A 17,705-nucleotide genomic window follows, 5' to 3' on the forward strand; every position below is an offset into this window, starting at 1 on the left:
TGGTGTTGGGCTAATTTGCAGATTCACATCAGAATCATTCCATTACCGGGGCCAGATTTAACAATAGACTTTTCAAGAAGTAGGATAAATGCTTATGGAGAACTTTCTCACTGGTTAATTATCTTTCTCGCCATTGGATAAATATGGCAGCCAAGCTTGGTATTCATTCACCTGAAAATAGAAACGATTTGTTAATTCTGATGCAAGACATGTCTTTGCCCTGTACAATTATTTACAGAAAGTGACTAATTAAGTATGGAACAGAAAATCAGAGTGGTTCCTAGAAAAACAAAAACATTATACCAATGCCAAGAGTGAATTGCATCCCCCCCCCACGAGAAAATCCGATGTTCTTCCCTTACTACTGCTGCTTACAAATAATTAACCAATACCAGTGCCCATGTATAAAAAACACCTGTTGCTCTGGAATAGAAGCAACAAGCGCCAGCCAGCTCCTTGATTACAACAATATAACATGAGAGAAGGAATAGATATGCTATTAAGTGTTATATATATAATCTCCATGTGCATTAAGGTGGCCATAGACGCACAGATAATATTGTGTGTATTGAAACAAACAATCTTTCTTGGAAAGATCTTTTCCAAGAAAGATCGTAATTGTTACGTCTTGGCCTTTAGACGTATAGAACACACAGTTTTCTCTGCCAAAAGGCCAATCCTATCTGCCTCCATCCTATGAGTGCAGTGACATGAATAAATATTCTCCAGACCTTTCACTGCACATCCAATCCAGTCACTACCCTTACAGAACAGATGCGGACACGAGCAGTCTTTTTGTAAAATTGATGGAAGAGTAAAGGCTGCGGGTGCCAGTGATTTCATATATGCATATATTCAAACATGACCATAAAGTAGGGTTAGTGGCACAGTAGGATAATGTGGCAGTTGGATTTTCCAATCTAGGTTAGGGCTGTCCTTTGGAAGTCCTTGGGCCAGAAGGGTCCCGCAAAGATTTTATGGCACCAAGACATGAATATGACATCATTACATCAATACATACTTCCCAACAGTCCCTCTTTTGACAGCTCAACCTGTAGTCCCTAGTTTGTACTGGAAAGTCCCTATTTTCTCTGCACTGAACAGACAGAAAAAGAAACAATGTTTCTAACTTAATTGGCTTTTGGCAGAGAGCCCAGTACAGCCACAGCTGCAGATAAGATACTTTTGTAACAATTTTGAGATAAGCAAATACTGTAAGTAATTGTAACAATATAAGTTAACAGGTCTCTTGGGAGAAGTTACACTCTTAAAAGGGATACTGTCATGGGAAAATGAAAATCCATTTCTCAACAGATTTTTTTATATTCAATTTTGAAATCTGACATGGGGATAGACATATTGTCAATTTCCCAGCTGCCCCCAGTCATGTGACTTGTGCTCTGATAAACTTCAATCACTCTTTACTGTTGTATTGCAAGTTGGAGTGATATCACCCCCTCCCTTCCCCCCCCCCCCCCCCCAGCAGCCAAACAACAGAACAATGGGAAGGTAACCAGATAGCAGCTCCCTAACACAAGATAACAGCTGCCGGGTAGATCTAAGAACAACACTCAATAGTAAAAACCCATGTCCCACTGAGACACATTCAGTTACATTGAGAAGGAAAAACAGCAGCCTGCCAGAAAGCATTTCTCTCCTAAAGTGCAGGCACAAGTCACATGACCAGGGGCAGCTGGGAAATTGACAAAATGTCTAGCCCCATGTCACATTTCAAAATTGAATATAAAAAAATCTGTTTGCTCTTTTGAGAAATGGATTTCAGTGCAGAATTCTGCTGGAGCAGCACTATTAATTGATACATTTTGGGAAAAAAATTTTTCCCATGACAGTATCCCTTTAAAGGGCAATTCACCTTCATTAGAAAAACACAGAAATATGTTCAAACTTGTATTACCTGCCAAATATTGTAAAATGAACATGGCAATTTATGGGTGTGGCCACCAAAATGGGCGTTGTCAAAAAAAATTGCCGCACTGTGCGCAGCAACTTTTTTGTCCCTCTTTTTATTTCCAAAATGTTGGGAGGTTTGCCGCAGTGTAATCTGGTTGCTAGGTCAGATAATGCTTAAAACATGTATATATACATATATGTACAGGTATAGGATTCGGAAACCTATTATCCAGAAAGTTCTGAATTATGGGAGGCCATCTCCCATAGACTTTATTTTAATCAAATACATTTTGGAAAATGATTTCCCTTTTCTCTGTAAGAATGAAACAGGAGCCTGTACTTGATCCAAATAAGATATAATTAATCCCTATTGAAGGCAAAATAATCCTATTGGGTTTAAATGTTTACATGATTTTTAAGTAGACTTATGGTGATCCAAATTACAGAAAGATCCCTTATTTGGAAAATCCCAGGTCTTGAGCTTTCTAGATAAAAGGTCCCATACCTGTATAACGTAACTGTATCGTTCCAGGACAGCTGGTATTCAGCACAACAAAATACAAGAAAAGCTGACATGTTAATATGACTATGAAGATTTTCATTCATCCAGGTCATAGTATATCTAGTATAGGTCAATGTAAAAACAACTGGACTTGCCGAGTAATCAATGAAGACATTTCACTACTCATCCGAGCAGCTTCTTCAGTTCAACTGACTGGTGTGGGAAGTTCTCGGCTGAAGAAGCTGCTCGGATGAGTAGTGAAACGTCTTCATTGATTACTCAGCAAGTCCAGTTGTTTTTACATTGACCTATACTAGACTGACATGTTAAGTAAAAGCAAATTTCCCAAACAGCTGTATAAAAGATATATCTATTTGGTGAATGACTACTGCAACTATTTTTAAGTTTAATACAAAAAAATATATTGACACCCTGTTGATTGATAGCAGAGCCCAGCCTACTCCAGTAAAGGCAGTACAGCATTAAGCACAAACGGTAAAAAAACAGGAAAATGCTGTAAGCCATTATGAAGATGAAGAAGTAACATAATAAATATTATGCTATAATTATCAGCACTGAGCAAAGACCTGTTATAATTTGGAACTACATAAATAAATGAGTGCCTTATGTATAAGGGAACTTAAGTTATTAGGTCACCAGTGATATTTCAGAGCCCCAAAAAAGGCAAAAGTTTGTGTTTTTGAATGTGTCTTCTCTATAAAACAAAAATGTGGGTATCAATTATGACATCAAAAGAACCTTCCTTTGCAAGACAAGTGAAAAGAACAGTGAATCCCAGCAGACTTCTATGTTCCGCAGCAAAGCTGATGCAACTCATAAAAATAGACTTCCAGCAGCAGAAGCCGAAGCCTGCACTGCATATTATTCTCATCTGGTTTGTATGACTTTGTAAACCCTATCCATGCTTTGCCTTCTCATCCAGGGAGGTCAGCTAGCAGCATTTGGATGCCAGAGAAAGTTATACCAGAGTTAAGGACGGTTTGCAAGTTGAAAGAAGGAACGTTTATAAAAGCGGTAAGGATATTATGCAATGCTATAGTTGCTTTGCCGAGTTCTTGGGGGGACTGAACGGCTCCACAGGTAGGGGTGCCATGAATCCAAAATGTGGTTAGGGATTAGGATTAAAATAGTTTTTAGACAAATCATAAGTGTTGGCAAACACTTATAACCCTGTGACTTTCAAAATGACAAACACTCTGGACAATGGCACTCTACAGATTCAGATTCGAATCCTGTGTTCATTAAAAGCAAATCCGAACCCTCACAGTCATCTGACTTGTATGGACAGGTGTACAAGACTCTGCAAAACATTACCACAACCAGGTAACTAGAGCTCAAAATATGTTACTGTAATAGGAAAGTAGCCCCTTCATTAAAAATACTAATAATAATCCTTTTGGGATTGGGCTCCCCATGTACCCAATGAGCCTTTAAATTAGAAATTGTTCCCTGGTATCTGTGAGTACAAGAGAGAGTATTTGAATGGAGTGTCACTTGCTGCATAGCCAGAATCCACAGGGCATGTGAGAAAGGAGAAAGCAATAGCTGTAGCAGTTCTGGGAATGCAGGCTGCACATTCCATAAAACATAAAGCGGTGTTTTTATTATGAGACTAAATAACAAAACACTCATAGAACTTTTGAAGTTTGACAGGGCAGTTCTACTGATTTAGATTCATGGTAAGAGGCCCATTATTCTCTTTTGGTTTTAAACAGATATAACAAGAATCTGCAGTGGAGTGTTCACATAGCAACCTCTCCTGCTGCTCCACCCAAGCCGGCAGCATAAAGCTGTAATTCACTGCAGAGTTCAGTGATTTGCGGAATGGGAGAACAGGCTTATCTGACGCTCTATGATAAGGGACTCTGAGGTTCAGGGATACAAAGTAAAACCAGAGAAGGGATTAGAAAGCATGCTTACAATTGAATTTCTCTACCAGTTAAAAAATATTGGAAATAAAACCCTATAACAAGGATCTAAAGCCAAAGAAGATAATGTTCGTTATTCTGCAGCACAGCCACAAAGCATAAGTGGGTAAGGCACATGCTACTTGGGCTGCCAAATTGTCAACAGAAGAATACTGTCCTGGATATGCTGGAGTGCATCGGTGACATGGAAGGGTGGGTTGTTGTGTTGTGGATTCTGGATTATGGGGACCGAGAGAATAAAACGGAGCATGAATTGGAGAAATGGTACAAGAGGGTATAATAAACTTACCGGCAAGCACATTGCCAATAATACTATAACACTCTTTCTGGACTTGGATGGCATTTTACAGACTAACCCGGTGAAATACAGGACAGGTGGCGATTTTGTGCACTAATGACAGTGGCAATCAAAGCAGTGTGAGTGACATAGCCTTCACAGTGGTTACACACAGAACAGTTGTCAGGTTATGCTTCTGAATGGGCAACAGATGGATCAGAATGAAAGCAGAATGATGCTCTGGCCCCTCTCATTTCTAAGACTGCTAATATCTCATTTCCGCATCAAACTGGGGACAGAATTAGATCTAATTGAATTGTAAGAAAGAGTGTCCCAATTGCCTGCCGAAGCCACAGAAATGGCCATGCAGTTAGACTGACTACTCCAATAAAAATGCCATTATTATTTTTAAAATAAAGCTTTGACATCTAGCAACATCAGCTGCATTTTCACATAACACTGAAGAATCCATCTTGTTTTGATCTCAATGAAAAATGAACCCTGCACATGGCAATTTTCCTATGATGGGGAGATAATCACTTAGTTGTGCTTCATTAGGGCATGAGCACATACTGTATTCCCTGTATAGCTTTGTGTGTCAGCATGCAACATACAATTATGCTTAGAACAAGCATGTAGCGAAATAAAGCAATAGCACATCGGGCATTTTGTTCACCCTAAGGGTAAATTCCAATGATCAAAACCCTTTCCTACAGGCAGCCTTTTCCAATGACTTTTTAGTCATGGACTAAAGTGCCCATTTCAATGTAAAGGGGTAGTTAAAGCTAGTTAGTTAAAGCTAACTTTTAGTATGTTATAGAATGGCTAATTCTAAGCAACTTTTCATTTGGCCTATATATTTTTTCTTTTCTGTATTTTTTTTAATTATTTGCCTTCTGACCCCCATCTAAAAACAAATGCTCTGTAAGGCTACAAATCTGTTGTTATGGTTACATTTTATTACTCATCTTTCTATTCAAGTGAGGACCTGCATCCTATTCATTTTCCTGTCTCTTTTTCAAGTCAATGCATTTGGATCTGAGCAACAAGAATACTGAAACTGCAATCTGGAGAGCTGCCGAATAAAAAGTTAAATGATTTAAAAACCACAAATAATAAAAAATGCAAATTGTCTCAGCATATCACACGCTACATCATACTAAAAGTTCATTTATTGGCCAACACGGCTATGAAACGCAGACTGGATTACAATTAAGATGGCCTGGCACAGGGTATTTAATTGTTTGTTTCTGTAGACGATGGCCTGGGCAGTGTTGTCTAAATGTTATCCTAAAGGTTACTTGGTAGTTTCTATAAATGTGATGTTCCTGGGTTTTTAGACTTACATTCCCAAGGCCTTACAAAAAGAAGTTTATTAGTCAGTACTGACATCTCCTAGACCCCTGTAAAACGCACCAGTTGTTTAGCTTTTGATGGAAAGACAAATGATGAGGAGTCAGGGGCCTATAAGCATTTGCTACTCATTTTTTATTTATATGCCTGCAATCTATCATATAACTTCAATGTGATTCCTTGTGACAAAGACCACAGCATTTGTTGACATATATATATATATATATATATATATATATATATATATATATATATATATATATATATATATATATATATATATATTCACATCTTTATTACTTGTTTGATTCAATAGAATATAATAGGGGCAGCATTCTCTGAGACTATGGGCAGAAATGAATGAACATGTGCACTTTATGTTTGAGGGTCAGTCAAACAGTCCTGCTTGGCAAGTAACTATAGTAGCAATATATTTCACAAGAGAACACTTAAATAAGAGGTGCAGGGGCAGGAGGAGGCACAGACTGAAAGCCAGTTTGGGTGAGAACTAGAGAGAAAGGCCAGATTACTGGCAGTGGCAGATGGACCTGTTACTGTAGGAGACCAGGGGAGAGCAGATTAATTATGCTGCATTCATGCTTTTATCATCAGCTAAGACAGACCTGACCAAAGGTTGGACCTTTAAAGGGGTTGTTCACCTTAGAGTTAACCTTTGGTATGATATAGAGCAGTGATCCTCAACCAGTAGCTCGTGAGCAACATGTTGCTCTCCAACCACTTGGATGTTGCTCCCAGTGGCCTCAAAGCAGGAGCTTAGTTTTGAATTCCAGGCAAGTTTTGGTTGTATAAAAACCAGGTGTACTGCTAAACAGAGCCTCAATGTAGGTTTACAATCCAAATAGGGGCTACCAAATGGCCAATCACAGCACTTATTTGGCACCCCAAGAACATTTTCTTGCTAGTGTTGCTCCCCAACTACTTTTTCTTCTGAATGATGCTCACGGGTGAAAAAGGTTGGGGATCCCTGATGTAGAGAATGAGACAATTTGTATTTGGTTTCCATTTTTTTATTATTTGTGTTTTTTGAGCTTGTGCTTTGTATACAGAAGCTCTCCAGTTTGCAATTTCAGCAATCTGGTTGCTAGGAGCAAAATTACCCTACAAACCATGCGCTGACTTGAAATAAGAACTGGAATATGAATAAGAAGAAAGGCCAGAACAGAAAGATGAGTAATAAAAAGTAGCAAAAACAATTTTATAGCCTTACAGAGCATTTGTTTTTAGGTGGGGTCAGTGACCCCATTTGAAACCTGAAAAAGTTAGAGGAAAAAGACAAATAGTTTAAAAATCTATAGAAAAATAAATAAAGATCAATTGAAAAGTTTCTTAGAATTGGTCATTCTATAACATAATAAAAGTTAACTAAGGTGAACCATCCCTTTAAGCAGGGTCCTAGCTAAAGTTTACAGCGCATGGATTTCCATCCTACAGTGTTTATTACCTTGACACCTAGAGGCCCATTTATCAAAGTCCGAATTTATTTCATTATTTTCTGAAAACTACTCAGATCAAATCCATTATTTATCACTGCATTTTCCCGAAAATGTCCTGTGCAGGGAAAAAAAAATAAATAAAAAAATAAGAATCGTTCTGACTTTTTCCACTAAAACTTTGGATTTTATAGTAAAAATTTTTATTTTTTTTGGTTTTTGGCATTCGGAGTTTAATAAATAACCCCCCTTATCTCTGTATAGTTATCTTTGTTTGTTATAATACTTATCCTCCCTGTGTTTACTTTCTACACTAATAGGCACACGTTCAGATTCGGTGAGATTTAATCGCCCGGCAATTAATCGCCTCTTTGTCAGGTAACTAATCTCACCGAACTGTCTTTCCCTGCCTTCCCGCTGGCTAGAATGTAAATTGCCGGCGGGGTAGCACTCAGATTGCTTCGTTTTCCAAAATCAACCGGAAAACAAAGTGCTCCGAGTACTATCCCACCGGCGATTTACATTGTAGCCGGCGGGAAGGCAGGGGAAGGCAGTTCGGGGAGATTAGTCGCCCGAAGAAGAGGAGATTTGTTGCTGGGCAACTAATCTTCCCAAATCTGAGCGTGTGCCTCTGCCCTTATATTGCACAAGCACTGCATTCACTAGTTGTGCTTTTTTAAAAAATATATATACATACATAGAAGTGGGGCTTACACTGAAAGTGTTTGAAAACCACCGAATCCCAGTGTGCTGTGCTCAAATGCCTCTATGTCTATAGACCCTTGCTCACTCACATACAATGAGCTAGCGGGATTGGGATATTATTGCTAAATTTCTGCAGAGATTTTATTGGACTGGCGTATACACCTGAATGTGCCTAATGAATCAGAACCTCAGCAGCAAATTTTCTGTGCTGTTTAAAATATTTCATTTTACTGTACAGGCCTTAAAGAAAAGAAAATGGTGCAGAAAATAAATATCTGGAAGGAGTAAAAATGTATTTCTGACAAGCCAGGCACAGAACAAAATGTAAACTGTGCAATGGAACAGAACAAAGTGCTTACAGTTCCCTGCAAAACTATTCAGATCCTTAACAATGCCGCTTACATTGCTTGAAAAGGCAAGTTATTATTGTAGGGGATTTTGTGAATGCTTTTGTTTCCCTTTCGATCGTTATTCAGACTAAATCTGAAGGACAACTGTAAAAATGAAAACTAACAAACATTTCAAAGATGTTATAAAATAGAAAAAGCTATTAGTTGAGATGTGACAGAGGGCACTGATAGTTCATTTATCAAAAAGTGGATGCTATATCACCCAGAAGCAGCCTAGAAAAGGGATCAGTAGCTGAAAATGATGCTCTGGTGCATTAGCAACCATAGTCAACAATAGTCAACAAACAGGTTTTTGAGTTATTTAGCTTTTTATTCAGCAGCTCTCCAGTTTGCAGTTTCTGCAGTCTGGTTGCTAGTATCAAAATGACTTTAGCAGCCATTCATTGATTTGCATTACAAAATTGAATATGAATTTGAGAAAGCTTGAATAAAAAGATGAGTAATAAAACGTAGCAACAACAATACATTTGCAGCCTTACAGAGCATTTGGTTTACTTTTTTTCAAAGGGGTCAGTAAAAAGCTGGGAGTCAGAAGAATAAGGCAAATAATTCAGGCACTATATAACAAAGGAAGGGCAATCAAAAAGTTGCTTGGAATTAGCCATTCTATAACATACTAAAATCTACCTTATTAGTGAACCACCCCTTTAAGGGTAAAATTGATCTTAATCAGATATTCCTAAACACAGGTCAAACCACTAACCCACTATCCAATGGCACAGTCAAAGCCCTGGTCACAATTCATCTGAAAATCATCTGACTAACCTGAAGAACCAGCAGCAAATAGAACTAGAAGAATAGGCCCACATCACACACATAGGGGCAAATTCACTAACCTGTGGAAATTAGCCAGCGACGGCTTCAAACACAACACTTCACCAGGCTAAAATTCGGCAGGACAACGCTAATTCACTAAAATGCGAAGTTGAGTCCAGGGCGCCGAACGTTGGTGAAGTTTCGCTAGCGCTAATTCGGCAAGCAAAGCTAAGGATCTCCTATCTACTCTATTGCACTTCGACTCGTCTGAGGTGGCCAAGGCAAGTCTGGTGCAACGTTCACTAAATCGGCATCTTAGTGAATTTGCGTAGTTACGTCCATTTGCCAGAACGAAAATTCGCCTGGCGTTAGAGTGCGAAGTAGCGCTAGAGTCTATCTCCTTCACTAGCGAATTTACACCAGCGCCCGTTAGTAAATCGGCGAAGTCCCAAAATGAAGTCAGCATTAGTCACTTTACCCTTTAGTAAATTTGCCCCATAGAGGGGGTTGTTTACTTTTAAATTTATTTTTAGAATAATATCTTATGTGGCTTTTGAAGTAATTAGCCAATTGTTCAGCTTTTTTAGCAGCTATTTGGTTAGTATTCTCTAGCAACCTGGCAGTAGTTTGAAGGTGGATAATTATAATAAAGTTAATGATAAAAAAAACAATTAAGAATGACCAATTGATAAGTTGAAAAGAGCAGAGCTAGCATATAACCCTTTCAACATGACTTCAATTGAATAGGGAATAGGCTGCCTAATGTTTTATCTGTGCACTGGTCTTATCTACCTCTTCAGGACCAAACATGGAGTAGGCTTCAGTTTCCCCGTTTGGTTTAGCTCAATATAATAATATTGTGATTAAAACAACAGCCACAAAGTATATTTAGCACAAGCCCTGGTCACTGTACTGATGTTGAAAAGAGGGTATACAGTCTGTTGAAATAAATATTACATGTATTTATACTTTTTCAAACAGCATATTAAAGCTTTACACTTTTTCTTAGATTCTAACATAAAACAATATCACATTAAAAAAAATAGCAAAAAAGGAAACATCTACTTTTGTTTGAGAATGAAAGTTTTTGAACCCTGAATCAGGCAGCAGGAAGCATGAAAGTACAGACTTTTTCTATAGCTAGAATAAATATATAATATGGAAACAATTTTGTCAGCCTAATACAGGTAAGGGATCCGTTATCCAGAAAGCTCTGAATTACAGGATAGCCATCTCCCATAAACTCCATTGTATCCATATAATCCAAATATTTAAAAATGATTTCCTTTTTCTCTGTCATAATAAAACAATACTGTGTACTTGCCCCAACCTGATCTGGGCATTAGGCTTTATACCGATTTTCCTTGTATTTTATAACAGATGTACATTTTATTTCTGTCCCCCTATCAAAGGGGCAAATACTCAAATCAATCTGGTTTTAATAATGGGTATTCAACTGAATCCATGATACTCAACAGTACCGTTATAATAAGTCCCTTATCCCAATTCCATGCTGGAGGAATCACAAGGACATGTTCAACACAACACAACAGTGACTGGATAGTGACCAAGCAATTTAAAGAAAGGGTCCAGAGAGACGGAGTACAGACATGTAATAAGATGTCAGATTCAGGACAAGACATTGAACAGTACAATACCTGAGGCTTAGAGCCTTCCTGTGAGCCAAAATGAAATGAATGCCATAAAGGAGGAAAGGAAAAGATGGAGGTTACTTGTCATGCAATTATACATCCAGAAGGATATGCAAATGAGAAACTTTGATTCCCAATCATGTATTTTGTTAGAAAAGCCATGCAGGGGTTGCACAAAAAATGGGGACTACAAATTAATTTATAATTAATTATAATCAAGACTCATACAAATCTACCATGTCATGATATATGCAGAAAAAAATAAAAGCAGCGGTTGGCCAAAATTAAAGGGGAACTATCGCAAAAATTTAAATTTAATACAAGCTTCAGCATACTGAAATAAGAAACTTTGTAATTGCAATCAATTAAATATCGTATACCGTTTCTGAAATAATCAAATTTACAGTATTTTCACTATCCCTCTCTCAGCATATGTTTCTCCTCATTCTGCCTTCATTCAGGAGTTGGGTGTCAGATGAATGATCCAATATATCTTATAGGGGAGCTCCTTTTGCCTAGAAGATGTATTAGAGCTCACTCTATTAAAATCACCAGAAATCCTGTCTCTCTACATGCAGGATTTGTGCAAAAGGCAATTATTTTGTTAGATTTTGTTTGTACAGGTACTGGAATCATTTGTTTGAGTGAGCTCTAATACATCTGCTAGGAAAGGAAGCCCTGCTATAAGATATGTTGGATCTAACTGTCAATGAATATCTGACACCCAACTGCTGCATGAAGACAGAATATAGAGAAACAGATGCTGAGAGAGAGATAGTGAACATAAACTTGATTAATTCAGAAACTATGCCAAATATTTAATTGATTGTATTTATTAAGTTTGTTATTTCACTATGATGAAGCTTATATTAAATTTTCATTTTTGCAATTGGTCCCATGTAACATGTACAGGTAATGAAAAAATAGAGGGAAGAGTTTCATCAGTAAACATACAGTTTGCTATATACAAGAACATATTTACTATTCATAAGCTAAATTTCACTTTATTTTCCCTTAACAAAGCAATAATGGTATTGATTATGGTTTACTATTATATCTGTCCAAATGTAATATATACCCATGAGCTATAGTAACTCTTCTGCAAGCACAACAGTAGCCCACTATACCAGCTCCCACTCATATGATTGAATATTCAAGGGCAAATTAACCAATGCTATGGGGGCAAATGATGGAACGCGAAGGCCACCATTGCCACACCAGGTGGATTCATGGACTGTGGAATAAAACTGTCCCTGTGCTCATATCAGCTTTCTTATGTGCCTGCAATTGGAACTGCTGTTTCGGCCCAGGTGCAGGCACACGGAGCAGATTTTGGGGCCAAAATGCATACTTGTGCATTTCAATGCCGAAATCTACTCCGTGTGCCTGCACACAGAACTTCGTCTATCAGGTGTGGCAGTAGCCTTAGGGGCACAATATTGAGCCCTTTAAAACCCACACAGGGAACACTTGTGGATACAGCACTAGTCACAGTGCTCCCCATCTTGCATGTTCTAAATGTTTTGCATGCTAATGGTGTTCCAGAGGACAACCATGTATCGCCAACCTCCAACCCCTCTGGTATCCCATAAACTCATTATTCTTAAATGTAGAACTGGTTGAAATTATTACTACCAGTTATTATGCTCAATGAGACCTATGTACAGGAATATATTTATGTACTGTTGAAGTTGCCAACCAGTTAAGCATCACAAACAGTAATACAGCGGCCATTATTGGCAAAACTGTCATGAAAAATGATAGAATGCTTGCCTGAATATACCAGATGGATAAAACTCTGTACTACTCAGCCCTTGAGTACCACTTAGTTTTCAAAATTCTTGCATTGCACCACTAAGGGAAAATAAAGTGAATGCATGCCATGGCTATAAATGGTATATATATAGTAGTTTACCTTTATGAAGACACATTATAGCAAACTGTAACTATACTGTTGAAACGGAATGTACAAGTAAACATTGCAAAGGAAAATCTGGTTCTAGGTGGTTCTTATTGATAGCACAAATGTATTAAATAGTCTCCATGTCTTAAAAATGATATTTTAACCTATTATTAAATATAGACAAGTAGATCCCTTTTTCTGTGCGAAAGGCTACAGCGGATGCATTTTACCTGTGGGATATGCTACAGTAGAATATAAATAATCATGACAATTGTATGTTATGGTGCTAGGAATATGCTGCATCCTTACTTGCTTTGAACCACAGCTAAAATGATAATGTTGTTGATTATGTCCTTGTGAAGATACATTATAATAATTTAATGCACTTTTCCTTTTAGCTCCTTGATATTTATTTAAAAAGAACCCCAAACAGAAAAAAGTTGGACTTTTCAGTTTTCAGAAAATGCATAATAAAGAGTTTATATAGTAAAAAGTGCAAAGGTTGCCCTGCTTCATTAAACCAGATCAATCAGCCATTCATCTTCCTAGTCTGGTGCAATTATGATAATGAATGCAAATGACAGACTTGGGTAAGCAGCCAGGACAAGAGACGATAACCAAGAAATATCAAGACCTAAGGCCTCATAATTCCTGTTGCTAATTATCAAAATGTGATTTGTGCTTGATGATACTGCTTAAGTTGGCAGAATCTCAACATACTCAGTATCAGAGGAACATGTTGCAACAATCGTCTTTGATAAATACACCTCCGCAGGTTGATTGATATTTCTGCATGCATCATTCAACTATTTGAATTAAGGACAGATCTTTCTAGATATCTTCAGAGACACAAGCTCTCCATGGGGAGAAATATTAACTGTGGAAATTACACTTGATTCATCATCTACAATGCATGCAGTTTGGAGCTAAAAGTTTTGGTGAATCATGAATCTCTTGGCAACTAGAGACATTTTACTTTTGCCTAGCAAACCCGAACCATCTAATTCTCCCAAAAGAGTGACAATTGCAACTATATGTATGTTATTAACTCCATCCAAGCTCTTTAAATGAAAACACATGTTCAAAAAAAATGTGACGTTTCTAATGGATTTTTTATGGTGACTTTTTCAGTGAATGTATAGGGAAATGGTACATAGAGAACAGTAAATACTGTATCAGTTATAACTTAGATGCAAAAGTACCTTCAAATTAAGTATGTTTGTTGCTTACCGTGTGATACCCTCTTGGCAAAGGTGGTTTCCCAACAGGATAGGATTCCACTGTATCAATAATGGTTTGTCTCTCGCCTTTCTGGTTGATCTTGCGAAACCTCCGGCGAGACTGCCGGTGAGATGCCTGGCGCTGGAAATATTCTTCATTCTCATCCATATAGTCCACCTGAAAAAGGAAAACAACTATTAGGTACTCAGGTCCCATTTAGCTCATAGGGGAAGTATTAAAGGAGATCTAATGCAAAAAATTGCTAATTAATATCCATGTTCTTTACAATATGCTTCAATTAAAAATGTTGAACCATTTTATTAAAAACAGCTTGTTCTGCCCAAAGTGTAAAGCGCCAGAGGCTAATTATATTTACTTCATATGGTATTGCCAAACTATTCTATCCATCTGGGCAGAAATCCTCCTTAAAAATCTACCTTCTGGGAGTATTGGATGCTCACATCCCCATCCCACATTCTATTCTGAAAATAACAATTGTACTGTTATATTCTGCTGTACTGATGAATGCTATTACAAATGATGTTTGAACCACAGCTAATTGTATAGGTTTGATTTTATGGGTTTAACAAAACAAGTAAATAAACCCCTTTTTAAAGAGGACCCGTCACCAGACAAAAATCTGTATAATAAAAGTCCTTTTCAAATTAAACATGAAATCCAATTTATATTTTTATTAAAGCATTCATAGGTCATTTAAAAATCTCAGCTGTCAATCAAATATTGTCTGCCCATGGGGATGGACATTGGGTCCCCCATTCTGGTGCACAAACAAGATTCTGAGATGATACAAGGCTTGCCTTAATAAGAGTGTCCACAAAATGGCTCCTGCCTGCTTGCTATAATTATGAGTTCCCAGACTGAAGGAAACAACATTTAAATAATTTATATTGTGTGATTAAAGTTCATTTTGCTTGACTAATGTGATAAAATAGGATTTTGAATAAATTTTGGGGGTGAAAAAAGGCTTTTACTAATAAGTTTAAAATCCAAAGTCATTGGAAGAACAAAGTGGTCAGATTTAGAGAGTATCTTGAGATAAGGTTTGGGATGTCTGGTGAGGCCATGTTTAAGAAACACACGAAGGAAATGGGAATCACAACTAAACATACCAGCTATACTGTAGCTTAAGCAAATAGTGATTTCAGATCAAAATGATATGAAATATAGATAATAATGATCTGGTTGGAGTTAGGAAACACAGAGACATTTCTTGCCAGGCTAAAGCTAATTACAGACCTAGCACTTCTTTGCCACCATATTTGAGCCTGTAACGCAGTGCCTGATAATCTCCACACACTAGGCCTGTTTTCACTGACATGAATGGAAATCACCTATGCCCAAATAGGATGTTTCCAGTCATCTCAATTAAAGTAGTGCTGTGGTGTGCACTACATACCTACAAGCAGAGAAGCTCCATGTGAGCCATTAGCTCTTAGTCTACATAAAACAGAGATAGGAAACCTTTGAAGATGCTCTGAAAGTATTATTGATAATGACTGGAACTATGAATCATATTTGATCACATGGCCAGCAGCCTGAATCATCAGAACTGCAGCTCCTCTTCACTTCCCCATATTCTGATGTCCCATTCATTGGTAGATATGGGAGATGGCAAATCACATTTTCAAACATACCTGATGGACAAAGCAATATTTATAGTACATGCATATTGGTTGGGATCATTAGGCCACCATATTTGTATCATTATATTGGTTGGCTTTACAGATGTGACACACACTCTGTGTTATTGAGAGCTTTAATTTTGGTTTGCTATGCCTTCAGTTTTTGTTTTAAGATTAAAAATCTAACAATTTAATACATAAAAATATATTTTGTCAATGTTATGCTGTCCAAAACCAAGACTGCTTAATCATCTTTTTCAGTACAGCCAGCATTTAATACTTATAAAGGCATCAGTGGAGTGAGCAACTGTTTGAATAATGGGAATTGTTCTTTTACATGGAGTGGAAAATCGGGCATTGTGAATGTTTTGCCCTCAGGAAGGAAGTATCCAGAGACTTTATAGAAGGCTTTCAGAATGCAAACATTCCCACGCAAACCTCAGTTCAGTTTAACCCTTAACCTAATCAAGGAATGGGAAGGAAATATTAAAAAAAATAGTACCCTGTCAACTATGTTTCCATTGCACAGTGGACTATGGACCCTGTAATTTAAGTATCGCCTCCTGTGATTTAGTCTACAAACCAGGCATTAAGGCTTCTGATACCAGCTTAGCATCAACTTACCACAATCATTTCGGAAGGCTCCAACACGATGCATTCACAGCCACGCCTTAAGCTTCCTGCAGAACGTTTGCCAAAGCTGAAGAGAAAACCAGACATACAATATTCAATAGAATCAACAAAAAATGTTCATACTGGTTTCTGCTCAGTAAAGAGCATTCATATAGTTAATAGGCAGAAATAAAGACTGCAAGAGGAAAAAAAAAAACTCATTATCATTAGGGTTTCTGGTTCACATGCTCCAAGACCACAACCCTTCAAGCATCCTGGCGTGTACACAAATTGTTCCCAGAGAAAGTTTTTACGGACAGATGCTTGTCCTTCAAATACATTGATTCGCTGGCAATATTCCAGATTTGGATAGAAAACAAAGAACAGGTTTTTTTATGGTTACAAAATAAAATAGTAACCACTGGGGTTTGCTTTTCTCTTAGAAGATCAACAGAGACTAATATAATAAAGCCTATATAATGCAATCTAAATAATATATTTAAATATATGTCTCACTGCATGTATCACACCTTCATATCTAATTTTAAAATGCAGCGCCAGACGTAAGAGCAGAACCGGATAGGATAGGGGCAAGAGCTGAATTCGAGAAGATCTAAGGGTGGTGATATTCTAGCCTTTATTTCTCCTGCTCATGGGTCTTTGTTAACTTTATTCAACACTGCTTTGCAGAATCTGCTTTGGACTCTCTTTGCACACCCACACATTCTGTCAGGTGCATGGTTCTGCTTATAAAGTATATCTCCCTATATTAATAACACTAATCTAAACCTGATTAATGACGCTTGCAGATATAGTCCTAAAGGCAGCGTTATACTGAGTATTATTCCGACACATGGCTTCACTAACCAACATAGTGTGATTAAAAGTACACAATAGCTGAGAAGATTTACTGTAGCCCACCCATTATGCTGGACACAGGACAACTTCAGATTAGCAGAGAAAGCAGATTACAGGATCGCAAAACATATTTAGCATGATAAATTAGGCCAAAGCTGTCCTCTGCGTGATATATACACAATACAAACAGTGTACCACTTCAAAGCTATTATTTATTGCCACCAATGTTGCGTGGATAAATCAGACACAAATCCAAATTGCTGCAAAAAGAAAAAACGTGTTTAGCCGACTGATCTTAATTCTACTGCATGATTTAACAGTCCAAGAAACTACAAAACTGTTATTCTTGATTCCATATGTTGCTACAATTGCTCAAATGTCAGAGCTACCTCAAGTACATATTCACTGTTGCCCCAAACATTTAATGAAAGGGGTAGCTCCCCTTTGAATTACTTTTAGTATGGCATGGAGATTGGTATTTTGAGACTATTTGCAATTGTTT

At 37.5% G+C, this 17,705-nt stretch overlaps 1 protein-coding gene across 6 annotated transcripts in view; it reads right to left on the bottom strand.

The window, feature by feature from the left end:
- rapgef2.L (Rap guanine nucleotide exchange factor 2 L homeolog) overlaps positions 1-17,705 on the bottom strand; it is a 202,550-nt gene that overhangs the window by 66,005 nt on the left and 118,840 nt on the right. For 4 of the 6 annotated variants that reach the window (XM_041581217.1, XM_041581231.1, XM_041581219.1 and 1 more), the window contains 3 exons: positions 16,358-16,433; positions 14,100-14,267; positions 10,973-10,990 (listed from right to left, as the gene is read on the bottom strand). In XM_041581217.1, coding sequence (XP_041437151.1) covers positions 10,973-10,990; positions 14,100-14,267; positions 16,358-16,433 — 262 coding nt within the window. The remainder of the gene's footprint in view (positions 1-10,972; positions 10,991-14,099; positions 14,268-16,357; positions 16,434-17,705) is intronic. The other 2 variants (XM_041581226.1, XM_041581234.1) reach the window with 1 other exon arrangement.

Source organism: Xenopus laevis, chromosome 1L, assembly GCF_017654675.1.
Source record: "Xenopus laevis strain J_2021 chromosome 1L, Xenopus_laevis_v10.1, whole genome shotgun sequence".
In the NCBI taxonomy this organism is placed as follows: Eukaryota; Metazoa; Chordata; class Amphibia; order Anura; family Pipidae; genus Xenopus; species Xenopus laevis.